This window comes from Accipiter gentilis, chromosome 16 (assembly GCF_929443795.1).
Source record: "Accipiter gentilis chromosome 16, bAccGen1.1, whole genome shotgun sequence".
Lineage (NCBI taxonomy): Eukaryota > Metazoa > Chordata > Aves > Accipitriformes > Accipitridae > Astur > Astur gentilis.
The window spans coordinates 18,881,636-18,902,717 of NC_064895.1; the positions used below are offsets into that span (position 1 = coordinate 18,881,636).

A 21,082-nucleotide genomic window follows, 5' to 3' on the forward strand; every position below is an offset into this window, starting at 1 on the left:
ATATTCAATTCAGTCTACACTATCAGCTATTAATACTAAAATTAAGTAAATATTTTATTTTGAGCCTCAGATTATATTACAGACATATTAAAAGTATTCTATTGTCACCAATTTGCTCGGTGACAGTTCACATTTGTAAACTTTGAAATACATTTGGCTTTTTAAACTACTATTTTGAAAGTAATGAGAAAACCCCTAAAAAATAAAATCAGGGGAGGGGGAAGTGAAGTTCATCAGAGATGCCTACCATGAGTGAAGTCAAAAGCCTGAGAAAACACAGATGCGAAGACTGAAACCAGTAGACCTACATGTTCCAATGTAACTTTGGTTTGAATAATCAGGCTTCCTTTGCAGTAAAATACAATACCACTGTTCAGGTATTACGTTTTTTAAGAAACAGCTTTGACTCCATACTCTTTTTCAGCAAAAGTAAAATAAAAAGGAAGGTAACTAGATTTCCTGGAGTATTCAACTCAGCAAAGCCCTACTTGCTGCGCAAGATTTACATGCCACAAGCTGAAAAATATCTAGGTACAACTCAGGTTTGTACCTATCACAGAAAGGCATTGAAATAAAGAGGTTTTCCAGAATTCTCAGAAAGGAAGTCTCAGAAAGAAAGCGGAGAGACTGGAGATTAGTGTACGTGCAAATAGACAAATACGCAATTCCACTATTCATGTCAACAAGCACACTTTTTACAAATACAACACAAGATGCCAACCTTATTTCCGCTTCAACATCTTTGCTTAGGAACTTGGGTCTGAGATAATCAGAAGAGTAATACCGTCTTTCAAATACTTGATCACCTTCAGCAGTGAAAGCTTCTCTACAATTTTTTGGGGGCCGATTAAACTGCATTACTTCACGAGCTTTACGGCTACTCTGAAAAATACAATGGCCTCATCATACCAACAGAAAAGCAACCATAATGAGAGATATCAACTTAAAACTTATCTAGAAGCTCTCATCCAGGAATAATTTCAATTCCTAATAAAAAATAAGAAATACAGTAAAGAATGAATGTGGAAAAAAAAAAATCTACGTCAAGAATCTGCTTTTCTTAGTTGAATAAGACATTTATGTTCTCAAAACCCACCTCCTTAGTTTTGCTGCCCATTTCTTTTCAAGAAGAAATTTATCTGCATTGTACGTTCCATAGTATAAAGAGTCCCTTATAATTTGCTGGGGGTGGAAATCGCTAACCAAAAGGTCACTACGCACAGATATATTTAATTATCAAAAGTGGAATAAACCTACAGGAAACAATCTTCCAAAGCAAGCTGTGAAGTATGTCAAACAATATTCAGTAAAATTTTGGGGAAACATGCTTGTAAAAAACAATATTGCCAGTGCTAGACTAAGTGGTCACAAGTGCCTTTGTCCAAGGCAATCATGTTATCCATTCAGAAGTATCATTTCTTCCACACCATACCCGTTCAACTTTTCAGATTCAGTTGAAATTATTCAGGTTGGGCTCTGTTGCGGTTTAAACCCAGCCAGCTACTAAGTACCACGCAGCCGCTCACTTGCTTCCCCTCCCACCCAGTGGGATGGGGGAGAGAATCAGGGGTGGGGTGGGGGGTTGGGGTGTGGGAATAAGAGATAAGATATACAAGAGAGAAGATGAGATAAGAACAGTTTAACAGAAAGAAAGAAAGAAAATAATAACAACAGTAATAAAATTACAATAATAATAATAAAAGAACTGGAATATACAAAACAAGTGATGCACAGTGCAATTGCTCACCACTCGCCAACTGATGCCCAATTAGTTCCCAAGCAGCAATCCACCCCTGCCCAGCCAACTCCCCCGTTTACATACTGGGCATGACGTCACACGGTATGGAATACCCCTTTGGCCAGTTTGGATCAGGTGCCCTGGCTGTGTCCCCTCCCAATTTCTTGTGCCCCTCCAGCCTTCTCACTGGCTGGGCATCAGAAGCTGAAAAATCCTTGACTTAGAACAAACACTACTTAGGAACAACTGAAAACATCAGTGTGTTATCAACATTATTCTCATACTAAATCCAAAACATAACACTATACCAGCTACTAGAAAGAAAATTAACTGTCCCAGCCAAAATCAGGACAGGTTCAAAGACAATAATGTTATGAAAATCAGTAGTTAGGTAAGGCAGAGGGGGAAGAACAAAACTAGCATTCCTGCCATTAGAAAAGCCTTAGAAAGTTCAGCTGTTACGTATCCCATTCAGTAACAGCCATACTTGATAAACAGTCAATCAGCTCTGCACTAGACAGAGCATAAACTGCCTCTTTTCCAGTAGGAATGTCAGTGGACAAACTGGGACAAGTAGTTTTGGAGAAAAACAAAATCCACAAAAAGTAAGCATCATTAGTTCTGCTGCTTTCTTTAAGTAAAAATACATACATCCTATTTTTATCTTTGAACATTTTACCTGTAATCTTATCTGCAGGAGCTGGTATTTTCAGTAGTAACAGAAAATAAAAAAAACAGTTTAGATCAGAAATCATATGGTGGCAGAAAACAGTTCATTAACATGTTTTTATGGTCATCAAAAAAGATTGTTATCAAAATAGTATGTAATCTTAATTCAATGCCAGTTGCTAGTCACCTCGTTCAAATCCTACTTAATAAAAAAAAAAAAAAAAAAAAAAAGCAGTAATCAGTTATTTTACCAGACTCTATCCACAACCATGTTTCTTTGCACTCTCATCTCAAATGCTTTAACACTGTCAAGTCCAAAGGGGCTCTGGTTGTTGTGGTTGATGAAAAATAAGTTAGGCTGTGAATGCTAACAGGTGGCTGATAATTTCATGTTAAGAGTGGATGGTTAAATATCTAAAAGGGAACTTTTGAACTCTCAAGCACAAGCCTGCTACATCTATAACTGGTATGGGCTGGTTGCAAATTTTGCTAAACACCCACACTACAGGGAACTGACACATCTTGAAGCCACCAGTTAATAAAGAGACATCAGACAGAGACACCAGTTAGGAGTCTGATCACACACAGACTATTTAGACTGGGAAACTAGACCACTTAAAAGGCCCAGAAAGGTAGTGGTGAACATCCCAGAAAGAAACAGGGAAGATCCTGGAAACACACAGGGAGAGATCTATAGAAACAAATCCCAGGGCATACCCAGGGACCTTGGCCAGTAACAGCCCAAACAGGTATCTGTGAGCAGCTGCACAGCAGGAACCAATACGATTTTCTGCCTGACCTTCCCTGACCAGCAGTGATCTCCCTGCTGGGGACAGAGGTTAAGACCTATGAAGGTAGCATTGGGGAAGAGGAGCAGGGAAACAAGTGCGTGGAAATAAAAGATCTAACCTTGCCAGTTCTTAAATAAATTCCTGTATCTAAGTCTACTATGGGATGTCAGTTTATTCTGTCTCACCCATGATAGAAAACAGCATTTGCTGACAGTTTATCAAATGCCAAGAGGGCCTCACTGAGAGCCCTCCAGTGGTTACGTACGTGTGTGTACTGCACTGTAACAGTGATAACTGATACAGTTGGCCTCTCCTGAGCCATAAGGGTCCTCACCGCTCCTCAGGGCGGGGGGAGAATCTTTCTCTACCTCTTTTGTCCATTACCTTCACTGGTAGTGTCTGTATCTTATATGCTCCATACAAAAAACAAAAAAACCCAAACAACCAAAACGCTTTTCTTTAAAGACCAATAGGGAGTGTAGAGCCTTACTTTAATCAGCAGGATTGCTTCTATACGCCTCACATCAATCAAACAATTGGCAACCACTGCATGATCTATTTCCAATGCTGTGAGAACTGATGGGAATTCTGGATGATGAACTCCTCTAAAGAAAAGAAGAAAAACCACCATTCAAAGCTCAGAGATTCTTTAAGAAAAAAAAAATAATTACAAATAGTTCTTTTCAACTAATAAATAATAATTTGAACATCAAGACTAAGCAATAAAATTCAAAACATAACTTACCTGTGTCTAACATCATAAACTTCATTCTGAAATTTATTTACAATTATTTGAGGTCTAAATCCACGTGGATAATATTTTGACATCAGTAGCTGAAGAGTTCTTTCATCACTATGATTATCACAGCAAAATGCCTGAACTAGGCTTTTTAAACAACATTCAACAGCCAAGGTCAGCTCAGCATCTTTCGGATGAATGAAAGCACCTAAGTAAACATAAGAGACAAGGCTTTAGGAGCTACGTTCCATAATAAAACATCCAGTAGTGCATTTTTACCATTCAAGGTTTTTCTTTTGTTGTGTTACAGGTTTAAGAGTCTAAAATAAACTTTTCCTACAAGAAGAAACCCCCTCCCCCTAAAAAAAGAGAAGTTAACTAAAAGATAAAGAGCTCCACAACAGACAAGCTACCCTGAGAACACAGAGACCTCCTATATTTGGAGGCCTACATTTTCTTCCAAGATCTTTGACAGATCACTTTCATTAAGATACCAATTTTATGGCAGCTCAGCAGGGGTATATCAAGGCAAAGACTGCTAATCAACAGTTTAATGCTTTAAGGGTAAAGGCAGAGGAACAACTATACACGTTAAACAAACATGAAGATTTTCATCACCTATATTCAGTAGTACATGTGTTTGCATGTTCTTATCCTGCAGTAAATGCCAAGTACTTAAGTACTTGGCCTTTACACTTACATCCAGAATATGCTGAAGCCATTACTCTCATTCACAAACTGAAAGTAGCAGTCACTGCCAGAGCTGGTCAAAAAAAAACCAACAATGAAACCAAACTTTCCAAGAAAATATCAGTTGGTTCTGTCTGAGTTGCTATATGCAAAACATCAAGCTTGACAAGCCCACAAAGTCAACCACTGGACATTTTGAACAAAGTCTGTCCAAGAGCTAGACAGTGCTATCCGTCAAGGAACAAGCAGCCAAACAGTAGTCTGATGCTTAGAGGGTGTGGGGGAGTCAGAGGGCGTGCACTGAAAGTTTCCCATTGTAACTACATAAAGTATCTTAACAAAACCAGCTGGAAATCAAGGAAAAACAGTAGACGTTAGCTAGTTCACATGACTAAAAGGACAGAAGCAAGAGACAAAACCTTTAGTCCAGGAAGTATAGAAGATATATCTGAAGCTCCTTAAAGAATAGTTTTTCTAGAAGATCACTGTTTACATTAGCAGCCATGAAATAAATCCCATGAGGAATTATGTCTTTTTCAGCAGTCATTCTTACCTAAAGGTCCAACAGGTTTGTGTTTGAAGCGCCCTTGCCTGTAAGCTGTTTCAACTGCTTCAAGAAATGCTGGTATATGCGGTCCAAATCTTTTCAAGGTGTTTGTTTTACTATCTTTCAGCTCTCTCAGCTGTTTCTGCTTGGCACCCAGTGCTTCTTTCACATCACAGTCTTCTCTCCTAAGAGAACAGGACTTTTTCAGTAGCAACAGCTTATGAAGGCTTTATTTGATTAAAATAATTATAAAGTCTCATTTTTCAATTACTAATAGGACAGTGTATCAAGACCTTAATACCTCAATGTACAGCTAGCTACACAAGCAATGTTTTCAAAGTTTCAAGGAACACGGAGATAAAAGAACAAGAAAGAAAATTACTACTTTGCAACAGTTTTACAAGACTTATTTCTAACAATTATTATAGATTTATCTCTAATTATGTTTCCATTTCACCATCTTCTACAAAGGTCTTCAACAGAACACAAAGTTACTGTTGGTTACAATAACTGATAAAAGACATTTACACTAATACATCAAGTGCAATAAGCAACAATTCTCAAATCTCTTAAGACAATATCACCATAATCCCCCCAGTAATCATTGTTCAAGTTCAGGTTTCCAAATAAAAGCCAAAGAGTGCTTTGTTTTTCTAGCCTGAGTATGGGCTAAATTGGTGGTTTGAACCATTTGCTTCAAAGTCCCTATAAATTTGCCTTTAACTATAGGCACAATAACAGCCCCTAAGTGAATCTATTTCTTTTTATCACGTTATGCATCTTGTGACATCATATCAGGATGTATTAAACAACATGACAAAATTTAAGTTATAGTCAGCCCATAGGATGATAAAAGAATAAGGGGACAGATGGTGGGCGAAAGAAAGAAGGGCATTAAACTGGTAGTATGGATTTATATCAGGCTTTAAATTAGTAATACCTTTCACCTGTAATGACAAAACTGTTTTCTTAATTTAGAAACTTTTGGAAAACCAAGTCATGTTGTGACAAAGACAAAAAATTTAGCAAGTCCTAAGATGAACTAGGAAAAAAAAAAAATAGAAAAAGAAGCCTAATACCTCAGGGAATACAGGTACATAAGAAGGGACCTCTTATAACTTGAAACAAAGGAAAACATTCAGAAAGCATAACTTACCTAAGTCTAGCACGTTCTTCCTTACACTTATATATAGCCTGCTGAAACTGATTCACCTGCTGACCAATCATTATTTCTTCATCATGGAGTGCCTTTAACTGTTCCCTTAAGTGTGCAATTTTTCTTTGCCTTTCCAATTTTTCAGGCTCTGAAACCTGGTTAGCACTAGAAAAGACCATACTTCAATAAACCACACTGAAGATTTATAAGCGACATGAACTTTTATTACCTGTATCACACAGAAGATTTATACATGAGAAAGTTATGTTTAAGATTCTGTGCATTTACAAGATCTACAAAGCATAAATACTAATTTTTTTATTTTTTTTTTAATTTGTGATCACATAACTCTCCCCAGTTATGTTCCTATTACATTTAGTTTAAGGTATATTTGTTTTGCAACACTACGGAAGCTAGAAAATGTATGTTACCACCAACAAAATAGAAAAGTTTTTTTCTGCCCAATTACCTCATCACATTCTAGTCAAAATCTTGGTATACAAAGAAGCAGGATCAGAAACAGTTAAGTATTTAACTGGACCCTGCTGAAATTTAAAGAAAATATTTTGTTACTGCAGATTTTCTCATTAATCAGAACAGCTCACTCCCTGCATACTTATACCTTAACTGTAATCACTATATTTGTACTTACCTGCTTTTCAGTTCTTCAATTCGTTTACATAGCTGTTCATTGTCTTTTCCCAGATGTTTTAACTCAGTTTTGAAACGGTTATAAAGTACCTATGAAGGAAATAGGATACACTAGTTTAATAAATAGAAACAAGAAATAATTTCAAAAAGAGCTACAGTTTTGAGTAAATAAACACTGAACTGCATCAAAACAGACAAACATAACTTGAATTTCAAGAATGTGAAAAAGAAAGAAAGAATAACAGTTAACTTTAATCATATTTATTTTGACCTAAGCTCAACAGCTGTATGAAAATATAAACCCCATGGCCCCAGAACAGAATCTACTTGCAAGTCAGGCAGGAAATTGCACCTATTTTGAACTGCACTACAGATTCAGGAAACCTAGACACAGATGGAGAAGTGCATATGGGTAGCGCATGGACAAGATAATGAACTTTCAAAGTTCTTTTTGCCTACCTCAGCTTCATTGACTGCTTTTCTTCTTGCCTGCACATCAGCCTTCAAAGAAATATGCTGAGGATGCAGGGCTTGTGCTTCTTCACTTACTGTTATTAACTTCTCTTGTATTGCTTTGTACTTTTCTTCTGCGTCACTCACTTTTACCTTTGGTACAAAAAGAGTATGATACACAAGTAGTAATGAAGCAAAAAAACTTTCCTAATGCTACAGAAGAAATCTCTTAAAAGAATCCATCCAACATGACTCATTTGCGCTTTTTTTTTGGTTTTTAAAAAAAAAAGGCAATTCATTGCCACTGTAGATAGGACAAAGTGAAAATTAATAGAGGAACATACTCAGTAAACCAACAGACTACCAGATCTGTGAAATAGACAGCAACCTTCTTTTCTAACTCATGGTTTACTGAAACACAGTAGTCTTAATACAATAAGGCAACCCAGCTTTTTGTGAAAAGCTAAGATGGCCAACTTCAATAGCTTACAAGCTAAAGGACAAAGTTTAAATATTATTTTCATTCTTGAGTCAAGGAGCCAAAACTAGAGTGACATATGGTTTAAGCCATATACGTACCTGGCATTCTTCTAGCTTCTGAATAAACTTCTCTGTATTTCCTTCTTCAGCTCTGATGCCTTCTTTGATTGGCTGTATTTCTTTTTCCATCTCACCTACCTAAATAGAAGCATTATTAGTATATATCAGAACATCCGCAGCAGATTGAGAATAATTTAAAGTACGTTTCATATGAGGAAACATATTTTAACAAGACATTTACCACTGCCCACGCCATTTTATGTTTCAAATCTTCAAGACGATTTCGCATGTCATTCACAAACCCAATGCTTTTGTAATGTTCCTTTTTTTTACAATAAAGCCGCTTAAGTTCTTGAAGACGCTTATAAAAAAAGAAGAAGGTTCAATTGTGAGTGCAAAAAGCTGTGATATAAAACAAAACTTTGGATAGATTTTTTTTTTTTTTTTAAATTTAATGTCACTGAGACCTAAACAAAAACTATGTAGTTCAACTCCTATAGTTACTTCAGTGCTCAGGTCTGTATTAATAATTACTTTAACTTTTACATACCTCTACTCCTTGTTCTATCTGAATACATGTATTTTCTTTAGTTTTCATAATAGATGAATAATCTTCTTTCATCTGTTCCAGCTGAGTTGCCTTCATAAAAAACTAAAACGGAATAAAAAGATGAAGATGTCAGATGCAGCAGCTTATCTAAATGAACTTTAAATAATTACCATCCCAACCTCTATGCATGCTGAATGATACCCAAAGTAAAATAAGCAGTGGGATATTTCTGAATAATGAACTAACAGCTAACTCCACAGCGTCCTAATTTTTTAAAAAATTTATCAATGTCTTTAGAGAAAAAAAATTCAAAAAAATTTGTTTTTGCAAGTGGATGACTGCTACAGTCAGATAGTGTACTGGGTCTGGCTGGGATAGAGTTAAGTTTCTTTACAGCAACTGTTATGGTGCTGTTTTAGATGTGTGACCAAAACAATGTTGATAACACAGTGTTTTAGCTGTCACTGAACAGTGTTTGTATAGCATCATGGCCTCCTGTTTCTTGCTCTGCCCTCCCACTGAATAGAATGGCACTGCGTGCAAGAGGTCAGGAGGGGATACAACCAGGCAGATGACCCCAACTAACCAAAAGAGATATTCCATCCTGTAAAATGTCATTGTCATGGTTTAATCCCAACTGGCAACTAAGCACCACACAGCTGCTCACTCACTCCCCCACCAGTGGGATGGGGGAGAGAATCAGAAGCATAAAAGGGAGAAAGCTCATGGGTTGGGATAAAGACAGTTTAATAGGTGAAGCAAAAGTCATGCACACAAGTGAAGCAAAACAAGGAATTCATTCACCACTTCCCGTGGGCAGGCAGGTGCTCAGCCATCTCCAGGAAAGCAGGGCTCCATCACACGCAGACGTTACTTGGGAAGATGAACGCTGTAACTCTGAACATCCTCCCCTTCCTTCTTCTTCCCCCAGTTTTATATAGCTGAACATGACGTTGTATGATATGGAATCTCCCTTTGGTCAGTCGGGGTCAGCTGTGCCAGCTGTGCCCCCTCCAGACCCCTCACTGGTGGGGTGGGGTGAGAAGCAGAAAAGGGCCTGACTGTCTTGACTCTGTGTGAGCACTGCTCACAGTAACTAAAACATCCCTGTACTATCAACACTGTTTTCAGCACAAATCCAAAACATAGCCCCATATTAGCTACTATGAAGGAAATTAACTCTATCCCAGCCAAAACCAGCACAGTCATGCTCAGCAATAAAAAGAGAGAGGAGAGGGTTTAGGCGAGTTAGCTGTCTTTTGCTCAGGAGCTGGCTGGGCATCAGTCTACCCATCAGAGGTGGTGAGCGATTGCTTTTGCATCTTTGGTTTTGTTTTGCTTGTTTTCTTCTTCCAGTTTTCCTTCATTTTTTATACAATTTTTATCTCAACCCCAAAATTTTCTTGCTTTTACTCTTCCTTTCCTCTTCTCCCATCCCAAGCAGAAGGCAGCAGGGAAGGGAAGTGATCAAATGGCTGTGTAGTACTTAGCTGCTTACCTGAGTTAAACCACAACAGGTCATTAAAATTAAGAATTCTGATTTTATTTTCCTCCAAATACCAGCTCTAAAAATTTAAAATCAGTATTTTAATTTTTAATCAAAATGTTAAATGATATTTCTTACCTTGTACTTGTCACCTTCATTTTTAGACTGTAAAAAGTGCTTACTCATTTCTTGAGTTAAAACAGAGACAGGATTATCTACCTGTAAGAATAACTTAGTTTATTTTAATTTTCAGTAAAAAAGTTCTCATGTAACTGCATATCCATGAAAGTGAGCAAATCATCTCCCTGTTCCACACTCAGCAATTCAGTAATAAGCTGAGAAGCAGATCCAGTAATTAATTTTTCTATTCCTCTCACCCCTTTTTTTCCAAAAAGAAAAAAAAAAAAAAAAAAAAACGAAAAATTTAAAAAATTCAACTCCATCGAATACAAATTAGAACCACAACAAGGACAACTAAGGAAGAGTTTCCAGGAGAATAACTGACTTGTAGAAAGACAGTGCCTGTTTTTTCCATTTATTTAACAAGATCTACATTAGAAATTTTATCCAATGCTGTTTAATTTCTCATTATTTAATTGATCAAAGTATTGCATTAAATGGAATGAATTGCCCCAAATACTCTTACAGAAGTTTCCACAAAATAAAATCAATATGTACTAACAGAAGTTTATATTATTTGAAAGGCTGAATATGTTGAATGTTTTAAACTTCATGTGCACTACCTGATCTTTACTTAATCCTGCAAGCAGCAAAAACACACTCAAATTTCTGCAACAGCAGAAACTGAAATAATGCACAGAAAAAAAAAACCTCCAGGTATGAAAGAAACCTAGATATGCTAAGACTTTCATTAACAGCATACATGACTCATGGCTCACAGATGATGGCAAATACTTATCTATCTGGGACGGAATCTTACTCTGCATTGTATGAGGCATAAATTTCAATTTTCTTTTGCCATTGCATTTGATCTTGAAAGAATACAGAAGTGGTGAACCTCTCATTTAACAAAATGGAACATTGTTTTTTTATTTGAAGAATTATAACATCACATGCTGATATCTTAAATTGCACAGAATTTAAACACTGTAACAATTACCTGTATATTAAAGTGATCCAGTATTCCTATGAGTTCCTCTTTCTTTGAAGAAATTAAGGTCCCTAATGGTAAAAAAAGAAAAAACACCAATAGATTTAAAGTAGAGAGACATACAATGCCCTAGCCTACTGTTCAATCTAGTGGTTCTTGGTAAATGTAAAAAATGAGACTAGTATTTTTGTAACACATTTATTCCTAAATCAGAAACATTGTTTGGTTGGGGTTTTTAATCTTTCTGATGTATTTGCATTTGTACAGAAAGACTTCTAATTAAAGTCCCTCCTTGGCTCATAAACCCTCTGTAAAAGAATTCAGGTAAATAAGCAAATTAAAAAAAACTCAAAAAGACTAAAAAATATGTTCAGCCTCATCATACAAGCAGATATTCATAAAGACTAATACGGTATTACCTTACATCATGCAGAACCAGACACAACTGCTTTTGACATGCTAAAATATTCTTAGTCTAAGGTAAACACAAAAAATACATCATCCTTGAATGATAAATGAAATGAGAAACATTATCCTTTACTAACATCTGGGCATTTAAAGCAATGAAAACATTTAAAGAGCTTCTAAGACTGAGAACAAGACAAACTACCACCAACCAGATTTGCTTTTCAGTCTGTAACTTCTGCTTCCATCCAGAGAAATGTGCTGATTCACAATAATAGAGCCACCATACACTTCTGGTTTAAATGCATCTCTGCCTCGGTTTCGCAATGTTATAGAAATATCTGCAGAACTAAAAAATAAAAATAATAAAAGAGACAACTAAAATTACTTCAAATCTTAAAAAAACCAAAACAAAACATCATAACATTCTATTTTTCCACAAAAATTGTAATCTCTTGTACAGGTCACAACTGGAAGTCAGTCATAGTACCAATCGCAACAAGATATATTTATGTTGTTTAAGTCAAAACAGCACTGGAGGCATATGGCCATAAAGGCTGCCATACACTGGCCTGTCTGCACCTTCTATGATTCAGATAAATCATGAGCCAAAAGCAAGTAGTTGTGAGGACAGATTTCCCCCACCTTCCCTTCCCATCTGAGTGTCCCCATCTTTAGGTTGCAGAATCAAGTTACTTTTTTGGTTGTTCTCCAGTTCCCAAACTGACTTCTGTAGAATACTGGCTTCTACAGCCATCCCTAACCAAAGTAATCTATAGCAGAATGCTTAAGTTGTTCTTCTAGAAGAGATGGGATGTGGTTTCAGTTCTGAATTCAGATTTTCTGTTTCTCAAGTGAATGCTGAAACACTAAGGTATTATACATAAGGAAGGCACTGCCAACAATTTTACTCTAAGCACCTCTGAAAAGAAGAGCCTGGGGCTCTGAGTTACAGCTTTATGTAAATGTAAACTCTTAAACATCATCTCCTATCTTTTTATTGATTCCCCTAAACATGTTATCCCCCACTCTTGCAGCAGACATGAATCTACTTCCTGCATGTTTAATAATCCACCTACATGTCAAGGTCTTTATATTGTATATACATTCATGTCACCAGAAAAGACAGAAAAAGAATTAACCTCACTGCTCACAGAACAATGATAACTAGTTTCCAATGAATGTTTTTCTAATGAACTCAATTCTTCTGTAAGATATCCAAGTACATCATGGAAGTAATACACAAGAACTGGGCAATATGCAGGACTTATCACTGTTAGCTAGTTCAGAGATATTGGTACACTACTGGTAAAATGTCTAACGTGGTTTTTGTTTTCAGTTTGTTTGGTTGTTGTTGGTTTTTTTAAATATGATCTCTTCAGTGTTATGGTTTTTATTCAAATCTGGTAGAGGAAACAAAGGTGAACAGAAAACTGATCAGCTAACCTGAATCACAATCACAAAACAACACGTTCAACTTTAAAACTAAGAAAGTTTTACTTACGTCTCTCCATCTCGTACAAACATTTTTAATGAGGAACATCTATTAGTTGCAGTGGCTTTTCCACCAAGACCAACAATAAGAGCAGTTAATACAGAACTTTTCCCACCTGTAATAGAAGCATTGAACTTTTTTTAAAAATAAGTTATTGTAACTCCTTATAAAGGTCACCTTTATTATGTATTTTTGTTTGACTGCTTATGTATTAATGCACTTAAAGTCCAAATTCTGTCTTTATTGAACAAACATAAAATAGCAAAAGCTCTAGAAAAACATCTGCTACTTCCAAGGTTGCCCCCCAAAAAAAAACCCAAACACACTAAGCCAAACTGCTGTTACTTCTATTTAGCAGTTTACATTCAATAAGATGCCTTATCTCAGGAGGAAAGAATCTCTCCTTCCTTACAAGCATACAGAAAATATGTATATGGCAAAAGAAATCAAACACACATTACCTTTGATATCATATAACCTTTACCTGAAAGGTTTTAAGCGCTCTTTCAAAATTTATGTTTAATTTTTTAAATTCTCTCTCCAAAAGAAGTGAACTTGCATGAATATCACTTCCTTCTCCTATAACAGTTTCTACATGACATATACTTGGACAATTACTGTGCATTTAATAGTGAACATACAAGTACATTTAGTTTAAATATAAATTTATGTATGGGTTAGCTATGAGAAGATTTATATTCACATTATCTTTTGCAAATCTCCAAATTTAAGACCTAACTTTTTCAACAGCCTTGAAGTACTGGGATAGACCTGTGAGGTTCCCAAGCCCAAAAATGAATCTCTCTCCATTCCTAAAAGATGGCTAGCAATTCTTTACCAAATAAAAGTTTCATCTTCTAAATTATTAACAGAAGTGTTCTTTGACAAAGAAATGATGGAATTAATACTTACTTCCATTGCTTCCAACAACAAAATTGAGATTTGATCCAAACTGAAAGGGCCCCAACATCGAATGGCACATAAAGTTCTTCAGCTGGATACTTTCAATTATCCCAACTTCCCCTACAGTCTAAAGGATTAACAATTAAAACTGGTGTTATGTATGCATTTTAATGAGATACAGTTTATCTTTTTTTAAGTATAATGAGAATCCAAGTGACAGCATGATATAAAACATCAATGGTTACAAGCTACAAGGAAATCAGAAGGGTTTCATGACACTATGAGAAGTTACTTGCTACAGAGCAGTTACCTAATAAAACAAGGAAACTGTTTTGGAAAACAGTTACCAAAGCTTATCACTCACCCATAGTAACTTTCAGTTCTCCCCATAACTAACTTATAATTAATAGAATATAAAAGATTAAGATCATAGATTCTATACAGCTGTCAGAGCAGTAGTAAAGAGCATCATAGAAAGACATTTTTGTTACTTGAATAATAGTATTTGTGAGAATTCTTAGCACAGCTTAGAACAAGGGAAATTAAATTAGATCAGGAAGGGGGAAATGAAACTAGAAGTGGGACAGCCCACTGTTCAACTGGTGAAATATTGTTTTGACAGGAAACTTCAGGATTATCGCCAGTGCTTCAGAAAAGCAAAGTTTTCTAAAAAAGCACAAGCAAAGTCATCAGGAAAAATAAGCAAGCCAATGACACAGAACAGCTGCTGCTCAAGAAAATGAAGTGAGGAATAATGCTTCTGCATACCAAAAATGATCCATGGTGTCTTATAGAATAGAAGAGACTATTTCAGTTGGAAGGAACCTACAACGATTATCTAGTTGAACTGCCTACCACTTCAGGGCTGACCAAAAGTTAAAAGCAAGTTATTAAGGGCATTGTCCAAATGACTCAAACAGTTAGAGGCCTGGGGAATCGACCACCTCTCTAGGAAGTCTGTTGCAATGTTTGACCACCCTCTCAGTAAAGAAATGGTTCCTACTGTCCAGTCTAAACACACAAGATGGTATAACACACAAGACAGTATTTGCAATCTCAGAAATTATTTCTAAAAATTATCCATCAAATTAGAATTCAACTACTACAGAAAAGCAGAAAAAAGTGTTATTCCTATTTTCAAGTTTCATTTCCATCAAAATACACATTTCAAATTCTACAGTTTGGGGGTGGGGGGGGTGGGGGTTGTTGAGTAATTTGAAAGTGTCAGCTATGCAAAACAAACAAGTATTTGGCACTTCCTTCAGCAAGTAATTTGTTTTCTAAATATTTTCTCTGCTTATACTATAGCCATAAAGCAAATATGCCGTACTTCTATCAAACAAAATCTGTTTCCTTTATTTGGTTATTTGAGAACTTCAGTAGTACTCATTCTATAAAACCAAACTGTTATTTCATGATCAACTGTTATAACTACATGACCCAAAAGAAATAAGGTAAGAATGAACTCATGCAGAAGTCCTCATCACAGACATTACCTCTAGTTTCTTTTATATTGGTTCCACTGAAGCCTACATGCAAGACATTTATTTCAATGTCAACCAAGGGCACAGAACCTTTTTATATCAACTTTTTTCTTATATCTTCCCCTCCATAAAACTTTTTAAACAACTTACTGAATTACTATCAGCTGAATACTGTGAATTTTCTTCTTCATTAGACTCATCACTATGTTCATCTCCGTATTCTTGTCTCTGCCTTTTATGGGGTCCAGGCTTTGAAATACTTTCTTCCTTTCTCTTACCCATGAGTACTGAAAAATGAAAGTAACAAAAGATTATAGGTTTCAGTCTTGTAGATGAAAACATACCTACAGATGATAGCACAGACATACCTATTTATTTACTTTGGTAAAAGAAATATTAAGATCATAGCAAACTTTGCACCAAACAAATACTTTCTCAGAACTGAAATCTCAGTGAATTTAAGCCTAAGCTTACTATGAAGAAGTTGTATTGGAACAAAAGAAACACAACTTCATTATTCTATTCAAGCTGAATTTGTTTGTTGATTAACAAAACAAAAAAAAAAAGAAAAATCAACCTTGATTCTGTTTTCCTTGGTACATTAGACTTTGGGATATTTCCTAGAATTGTTTTTGGTTAGTAATGGAGTTGAAGATTAAGTTGTAAAAAAGTACATAGCTATCGCAATATGATCAGCAGCCTCAATGCAGGTTTGATCAAAGCGAGCTGCACAGCCAAAAAGAAAATGTATCAATTATATGCAGTTGACAAATGCCTAGAAAATTATATTCATAACACTGTTCCTGTGCTGTTTCTTTCACACACCCACCCTGCTTTTGTGAGGCAGTGTAATGTGATCACAGTAAATAAAATGCTGTTATTTTACTAATGAAGAATAACAATTCTCTATATAGAGAACTTTTTTTTTTTCCTCTACAAATGAATAAACACACAGACTTCCTGCACTAATATGACTGGCCAGAAACACATCTTGCAAAAGTAACAAGGTTATTAAAGTCACATAAAACTGAAACAACAGGCATCAAGATTAGTCAAAATCTCACACTTTCTGGAACTGTAACGTTAGGGCATGGTTTTTATTCCCCCAGAAGTACATATTACATTCTTCATACCTAGAGTCCCAAAGCACTACACAAAACATGGAAGTTCACATACTTTTGCCCAAAGTAGAAGCAAGGTCCTGCTTATACAAAGCCAATGCACAATCTTTTTATTTGCCAGTAGTTAAGTCACCTACTGGTAAGTGTCCAAAACAGGCTAAAACTGACATCAACCACATAGCTTTCTGACATCAAAAAGTTTCTGAAATGAAGTATGTTCTATTCAGACAACTTTGTTTACTAGAATTTAATCTAGAGCTCCCTTCTAGGGAAGATGGCAACAAACTTAAATGTGTCTCACCAGTTCGAGCAAAATTCAGATGCATTAAATGCAATTAATATCCACTGCTGTAGAAAGATCACTGCATGACACATTGCCTAATAGGCTGAGTTTATTTAGGAAAATAAAGAAAAATGATAGTTTTTAAAAAAATATGCAGTGGGGTGCAGGAAAGGAAAGAATGACCAGTGTTAGAGACACTGCATGGTTTGAGACCAAATTGACTGTGTAGAGACTAAAGACACTAGGTGCTTGGACAACAGAACACTTCTAGTCACAGACACATTTATGATGAGTGACCACTTCCTTGTCCCACAGGACAAATGGGGCTATCCAGGAGGGAAGGCAGGCAGGTCAGTCTAACAGTTCCTAATGTGATTTCCTGTGCCCTGCAAGGAAGGTGACAGGATCCATGAGAAAGCTGGGTGCATCAGCATAGCAGTAAAGCCCTCAGGCCCTCCCAGAGCTTCTCTGTGGGTCTTGCTCCACATTCTCTCTTTAAATGTTTTAGGATTAATAACCTGAAGAATCTACAAAGAACTCAGAGAAATAAAGACTGTTAAATTACAACTTTAGTCATAAGAACTAGCACTGCAACAGAGAGCAACAGTCTTTCCTCCCTCTGTCTCTTCTGTATCGGTCTCATCCCCCTGAGTTCAAGCAGCTCTATGCAGCAGAATAATTCCACAGCACTGATTCTACTGAAAATTAATGCAGGAAAAAGCTTTTTTCTTTTTAAATAAGTTCCCCAACCATTTCACCATGCACACCTGTACATTTGGGTCATTGTGGAGAAAGAGAGTGCTTCTTTGAGCAGCTTCTTTTATTTGTGCCAGCTTAATGTTCCAGCCAAACTATAGCCTGATTTCAACCGATAAAAGGTCAGATATCTCATACTACCAAGCACCACAGACAATAGCATTTATTATACAAAACACCACAGACCTTAAAATTTGTTACATCATTATAAAGAGTATTTCATTGCTATTCTAGATATTCATTGACTGTTTTATAAAATACAGGTTCTAATAATTCCCTCAATTTTCTTTGACACAATATCTAAATTATTAAAGAAAAAAATAATATGCATCTCTTTCCATTAAGTGCAATGAACAAAATCCAAAGCAAATACAGAAATGCAATAAACTTCCCATCTGACGTTCTTGCAATAATTTTGTATGGCAGGGATTTCAGAACAAGTACTGGATTATTATGTCCATTAAGTATTTACAGGAAATCTGTCATTTCCTTTTTACATTATGTAATTTAATACCATACACATAGAAACCAAGGAGCAAATACGCTTCATGATTCATTTACATACCTTTTGCTATGCTACTTTCAGTTTCCTACATAAACATGTCTTTATGCTTAAATTACTCAGACCAGGAAAGAGTCACTTGTATGCTCTTTGAATTTATCCATCACCCAAAAATGAAGACAATCATTCATTCAATCTGCTGTTCCATTGAAATCTCTCTCTAGAAAGAAGGGAAAACACAAGATTTAAATGTTGCCATTATTAATGTCTGAACTAAAGATCAGGGCTAGGAGTTCCATCACTACACCATTTGGACGTTTAAGAAAAAGATAGTATAAGAGTAGAAAACAGGACAAAATAACCTAGAAGAAAACTCACTCATGTAATCTAAGCATAAGGAAGGCAAAGGACAGAACAGTCTCCACCATGGAACTCTTGACAAGCTAGTACTGCAAACAAAACTTAAACTGAAACTGCAAGCAAACTTTATGGAAGTAGCCTCAGAAATCATTCTGACAAGTACCAGCGGATGTAATACCTACAGCAAGTACAAAAAAGCCAGAAGGAAAGAGAAACTGACTGAAGCAACAAGGAATCCACTAATATGACTTCACAAGAAACAAAGCTTTAAAAGCTAAAGAAAGAAATAACATTAAAAAAAAATAAAAAACCCACATAAAATGGGGGGGTTTACTTTTGTTTTGACAGAAAAAGTTCCTTTTTTTACATTAATTGCTTCCAAAACTCTCGCACCAAGACACCCCTAATTTTCCTCATTAAGTTTTTAACTGAAAAAACAGTTGATTTCAGTCTCAGCAGCACTCACCATGACTAACAACAGTTTGGGAATAACTACTCAAGGCAAAGGGAAAGCAGCTGATTTGACCTATCTGGAGGTTATTCAAATGTGCAATACTATATTGGAAACAGTTAAACTGGCAAAAACATATATTAGTGCAAGTATTTTAAGATTCGTAATAGACTAATAGGAAGCCAACAACAGACACTACTGACAAATGTTAACAGAAGTTTTTTTTAATGGACCAGGCATCATATTTAAAAACTGAAGTCTAAATTTATGTTTACATTGCAATAAAAAGTAGGACTATGCTAAAGGAAACCTCTGATGACAGAGTCAGGAACATCAATAATTCAAACAAGAACCTGACTGTTACTCAGAAAGACAAAATGAAAGTACTGATTTAATAGAGAAAATGAACTCTACTGCCATAGAATGTAAGAGCATACAGTTCAGAATAAAAACCGTAGCTGTAAGTCATGAACCAGTAAGGGCAAGACAGATCCAATTCTGAAAACATCACAGGATCACTACAAATTATTACAAGTAATTGTTACGCATGTAACAAGAGCACAAAGGAAAAACGCAATCCTCAAATGTGCCGTATAAAACTATTAGGACTATGACCTGTTACAGTAGAAAAGCATTTACCCCGTTAACACCAAAGTATAGGAAAACAGAGGCTGCATCCACTGGAAGCAACACGCACTGATGCCCACCCATGTTCCAACTTAACCAACGGCATCTCTTTCCACAGTTTCCATTGCAACGCAGTTGTACAACTGTTTTCCTCTTTCCCTAGCTGGCTGGTCACAGTCGGCCTCATCCAGAGGAGACACAACCAACCTCCTGCCACCAAAACCGCTCCACTTGCTTTCTAGCAGCCTTGTGTCGGCCTGGTGTCCCTGTGAGGTAGGAAGGAGCTGCCACTCAAAACATCCACTTTAACCACTCTGCACCCAGACCGGCTACAACCCAGACTGCCTTTCGTCCAGTTTGCAAAACAGAGGTAGAGAAAAGACATCAGAGCAGACCTATGGTGGGATGAAGGCAAGATATGGGAGGAATCATTGGGTGGGAGAAGAGGAAGAACGAGCTGTAGTCTTCTACTGATGTACAGCACACTACCTTTGCTTAAACAGACACACAGATAGCGATAAATAAATTACAAGTTAACTCTAGCGGCTTTTAATAATGAAGGAAGGGAGCATTCACTATCTGCTGGACTTAAAAGGCACATGTTTCAGAGGACTGAAGTCAGAAGCCTAGCTTCCTACACAGCAGTGGAGTGCGGTATATTTTTAGGGGCTACCCGAGCCAGCTGTCCCACGTTAGACTGCACGACTCTGACATCCACGACTCCTCTCCGAATGTATTCGCAGCCGATGCACAAGAAGCCTATACCACCCCACTCAGACCCTGGAGAAGCACTGCCTGACCGACAGCAGCACAGAAGGCAGCTCCACCTCCTCTAGGGGGAAGGACAAAGAAAAGAGGGGGCAGAAATCCCCCCGGTCGCACCTCCAGTCCCGCGGTTATTAGCTGCTCGGCCCAACGCCTTCTCCGGACGACCTGGAAGGAGCCACTCACCTCCCAGAGAGGCGAGCCAGGTGCCCTGGCGGCTGGAAAGCCCGGGCGGCACCCGCTCCCCGGTCCTTACCCGCTTCCCCCCCTGCTTCCCACCGCCGGCTGCCGACGGGCAAAGCCGGGCAACCCGGCGGGGAGCCCCTCACACCAGGCCGAGCAGCCACGACAAAAAAAGAGCGGGTGACAGAAGCCAGCTCCGGCTGCTAACGTGCCCTCACAAAACCACCTGCGAAAGCCCCCCTCACGGCGCGGGCGGGATCCGGGCGGCGGGGCGCGGGGCTCCCGAACCCAGCGCGCCGGGGCGAGGGCAGGCGACGCCGCTCCCCTGCGACCGACCGACCGACCTCCCTCCCGACCTCCCTCCCAGCCGCCCCCCGCTCCCAGAGAGCGGAACTGCGCCCGGCCACCGCCCCCCCACCCTACCTCTCCTCAACGCCGCTGGCGGGCGGAGCCGTTACAACCGCCGCAAGCTCTGACCGCCGGCAGGTCCCGACCCACGCGGCGGCAGCGGCGGCAGCCTCAGGCCAGGAACGATGCGGCCGCACGGGCGCGACGGAAGAGCCGCCGGGAGGGCGGTGCCTGCGCGCTCCCGTTCCCCGCCCCGAGGGGGCCGGTTACCGTCTGCC

The 21,082-nt window shown here is 37.8% G+C and overlaps 1 protein-coding gene across 1 annotated transcript in view; it reads right to left on the reverse strand.

Annotated features, from left to right (window-relative positions):
• The window catches only part of SMC6 (structural maintenance of chromosomes 6), a 38,978-nt gene extending 17,897 nt beyond the window's left edge, over positions 1-21,081 (reverse strand). The window contains exons 1-18 of the mRNA XM_049818599.1: positions 20,880-21,081; positions 18,134-18,290; positions 15,559-15,695; positions 13,934-14,051; positions 13,031-13,136; positions 11,739-11,875; positions 11,131-11,192; positions 10,149-10,229; positions 8,525-8,626; positions 8,216-8,335; positions 8,014-8,112; positions 7,441-7,587; positions 6,983-7,071; positions 6,331-6,495; positions 5,181-5,359; positions 3,944-4,145; positions 3,689-3,803; positions 722-882 (exon numbers count right to left, since the gene is read on the reverse strand). Of these exons, the coding sequence (XP_049674556.1) occupies positions 722-882; positions 3,689-3,803; positions 3,944-4,145; positions 5,181-5,359; positions 6,331-6,495; positions 6,983-7,071; positions 7,441-7,587; positions 8,014-8,112; positions 8,216-8,335; positions 8,525-8,626; positions 10,149-10,229; positions 11,131-11,192; positions 11,739-11,875; positions 13,031-13,136; positions 13,934-14,051; positions 15,559-15,690 (2,015 nt within the window). The 5' untranslated portion in view covers positions 15,691-15,695; positions 18,134-18,290; positions 20,880-21,081. The remainder of the gene's footprint in view (positions 1-721; positions 883-3,688; positions 3,804-3,943; positions 4,146-5,180; positions 5,360-6,330; positions 6,496-6,982; positions 7,072-7,440; positions 7,588-8,013; positions 8,113-8,215; positions 8,336-8,524; positions 8,627-10,148; positions 10,230-11,130; positions 11,193-11,738; positions 11,876-13,030; positions 13,137-13,933; positions 14,052-15,558; positions 15,696-18,133; positions 18,291-20,879) is intronic.
• Between the last annotated feature and the right edge of the window lies 1 nt (position 21,082).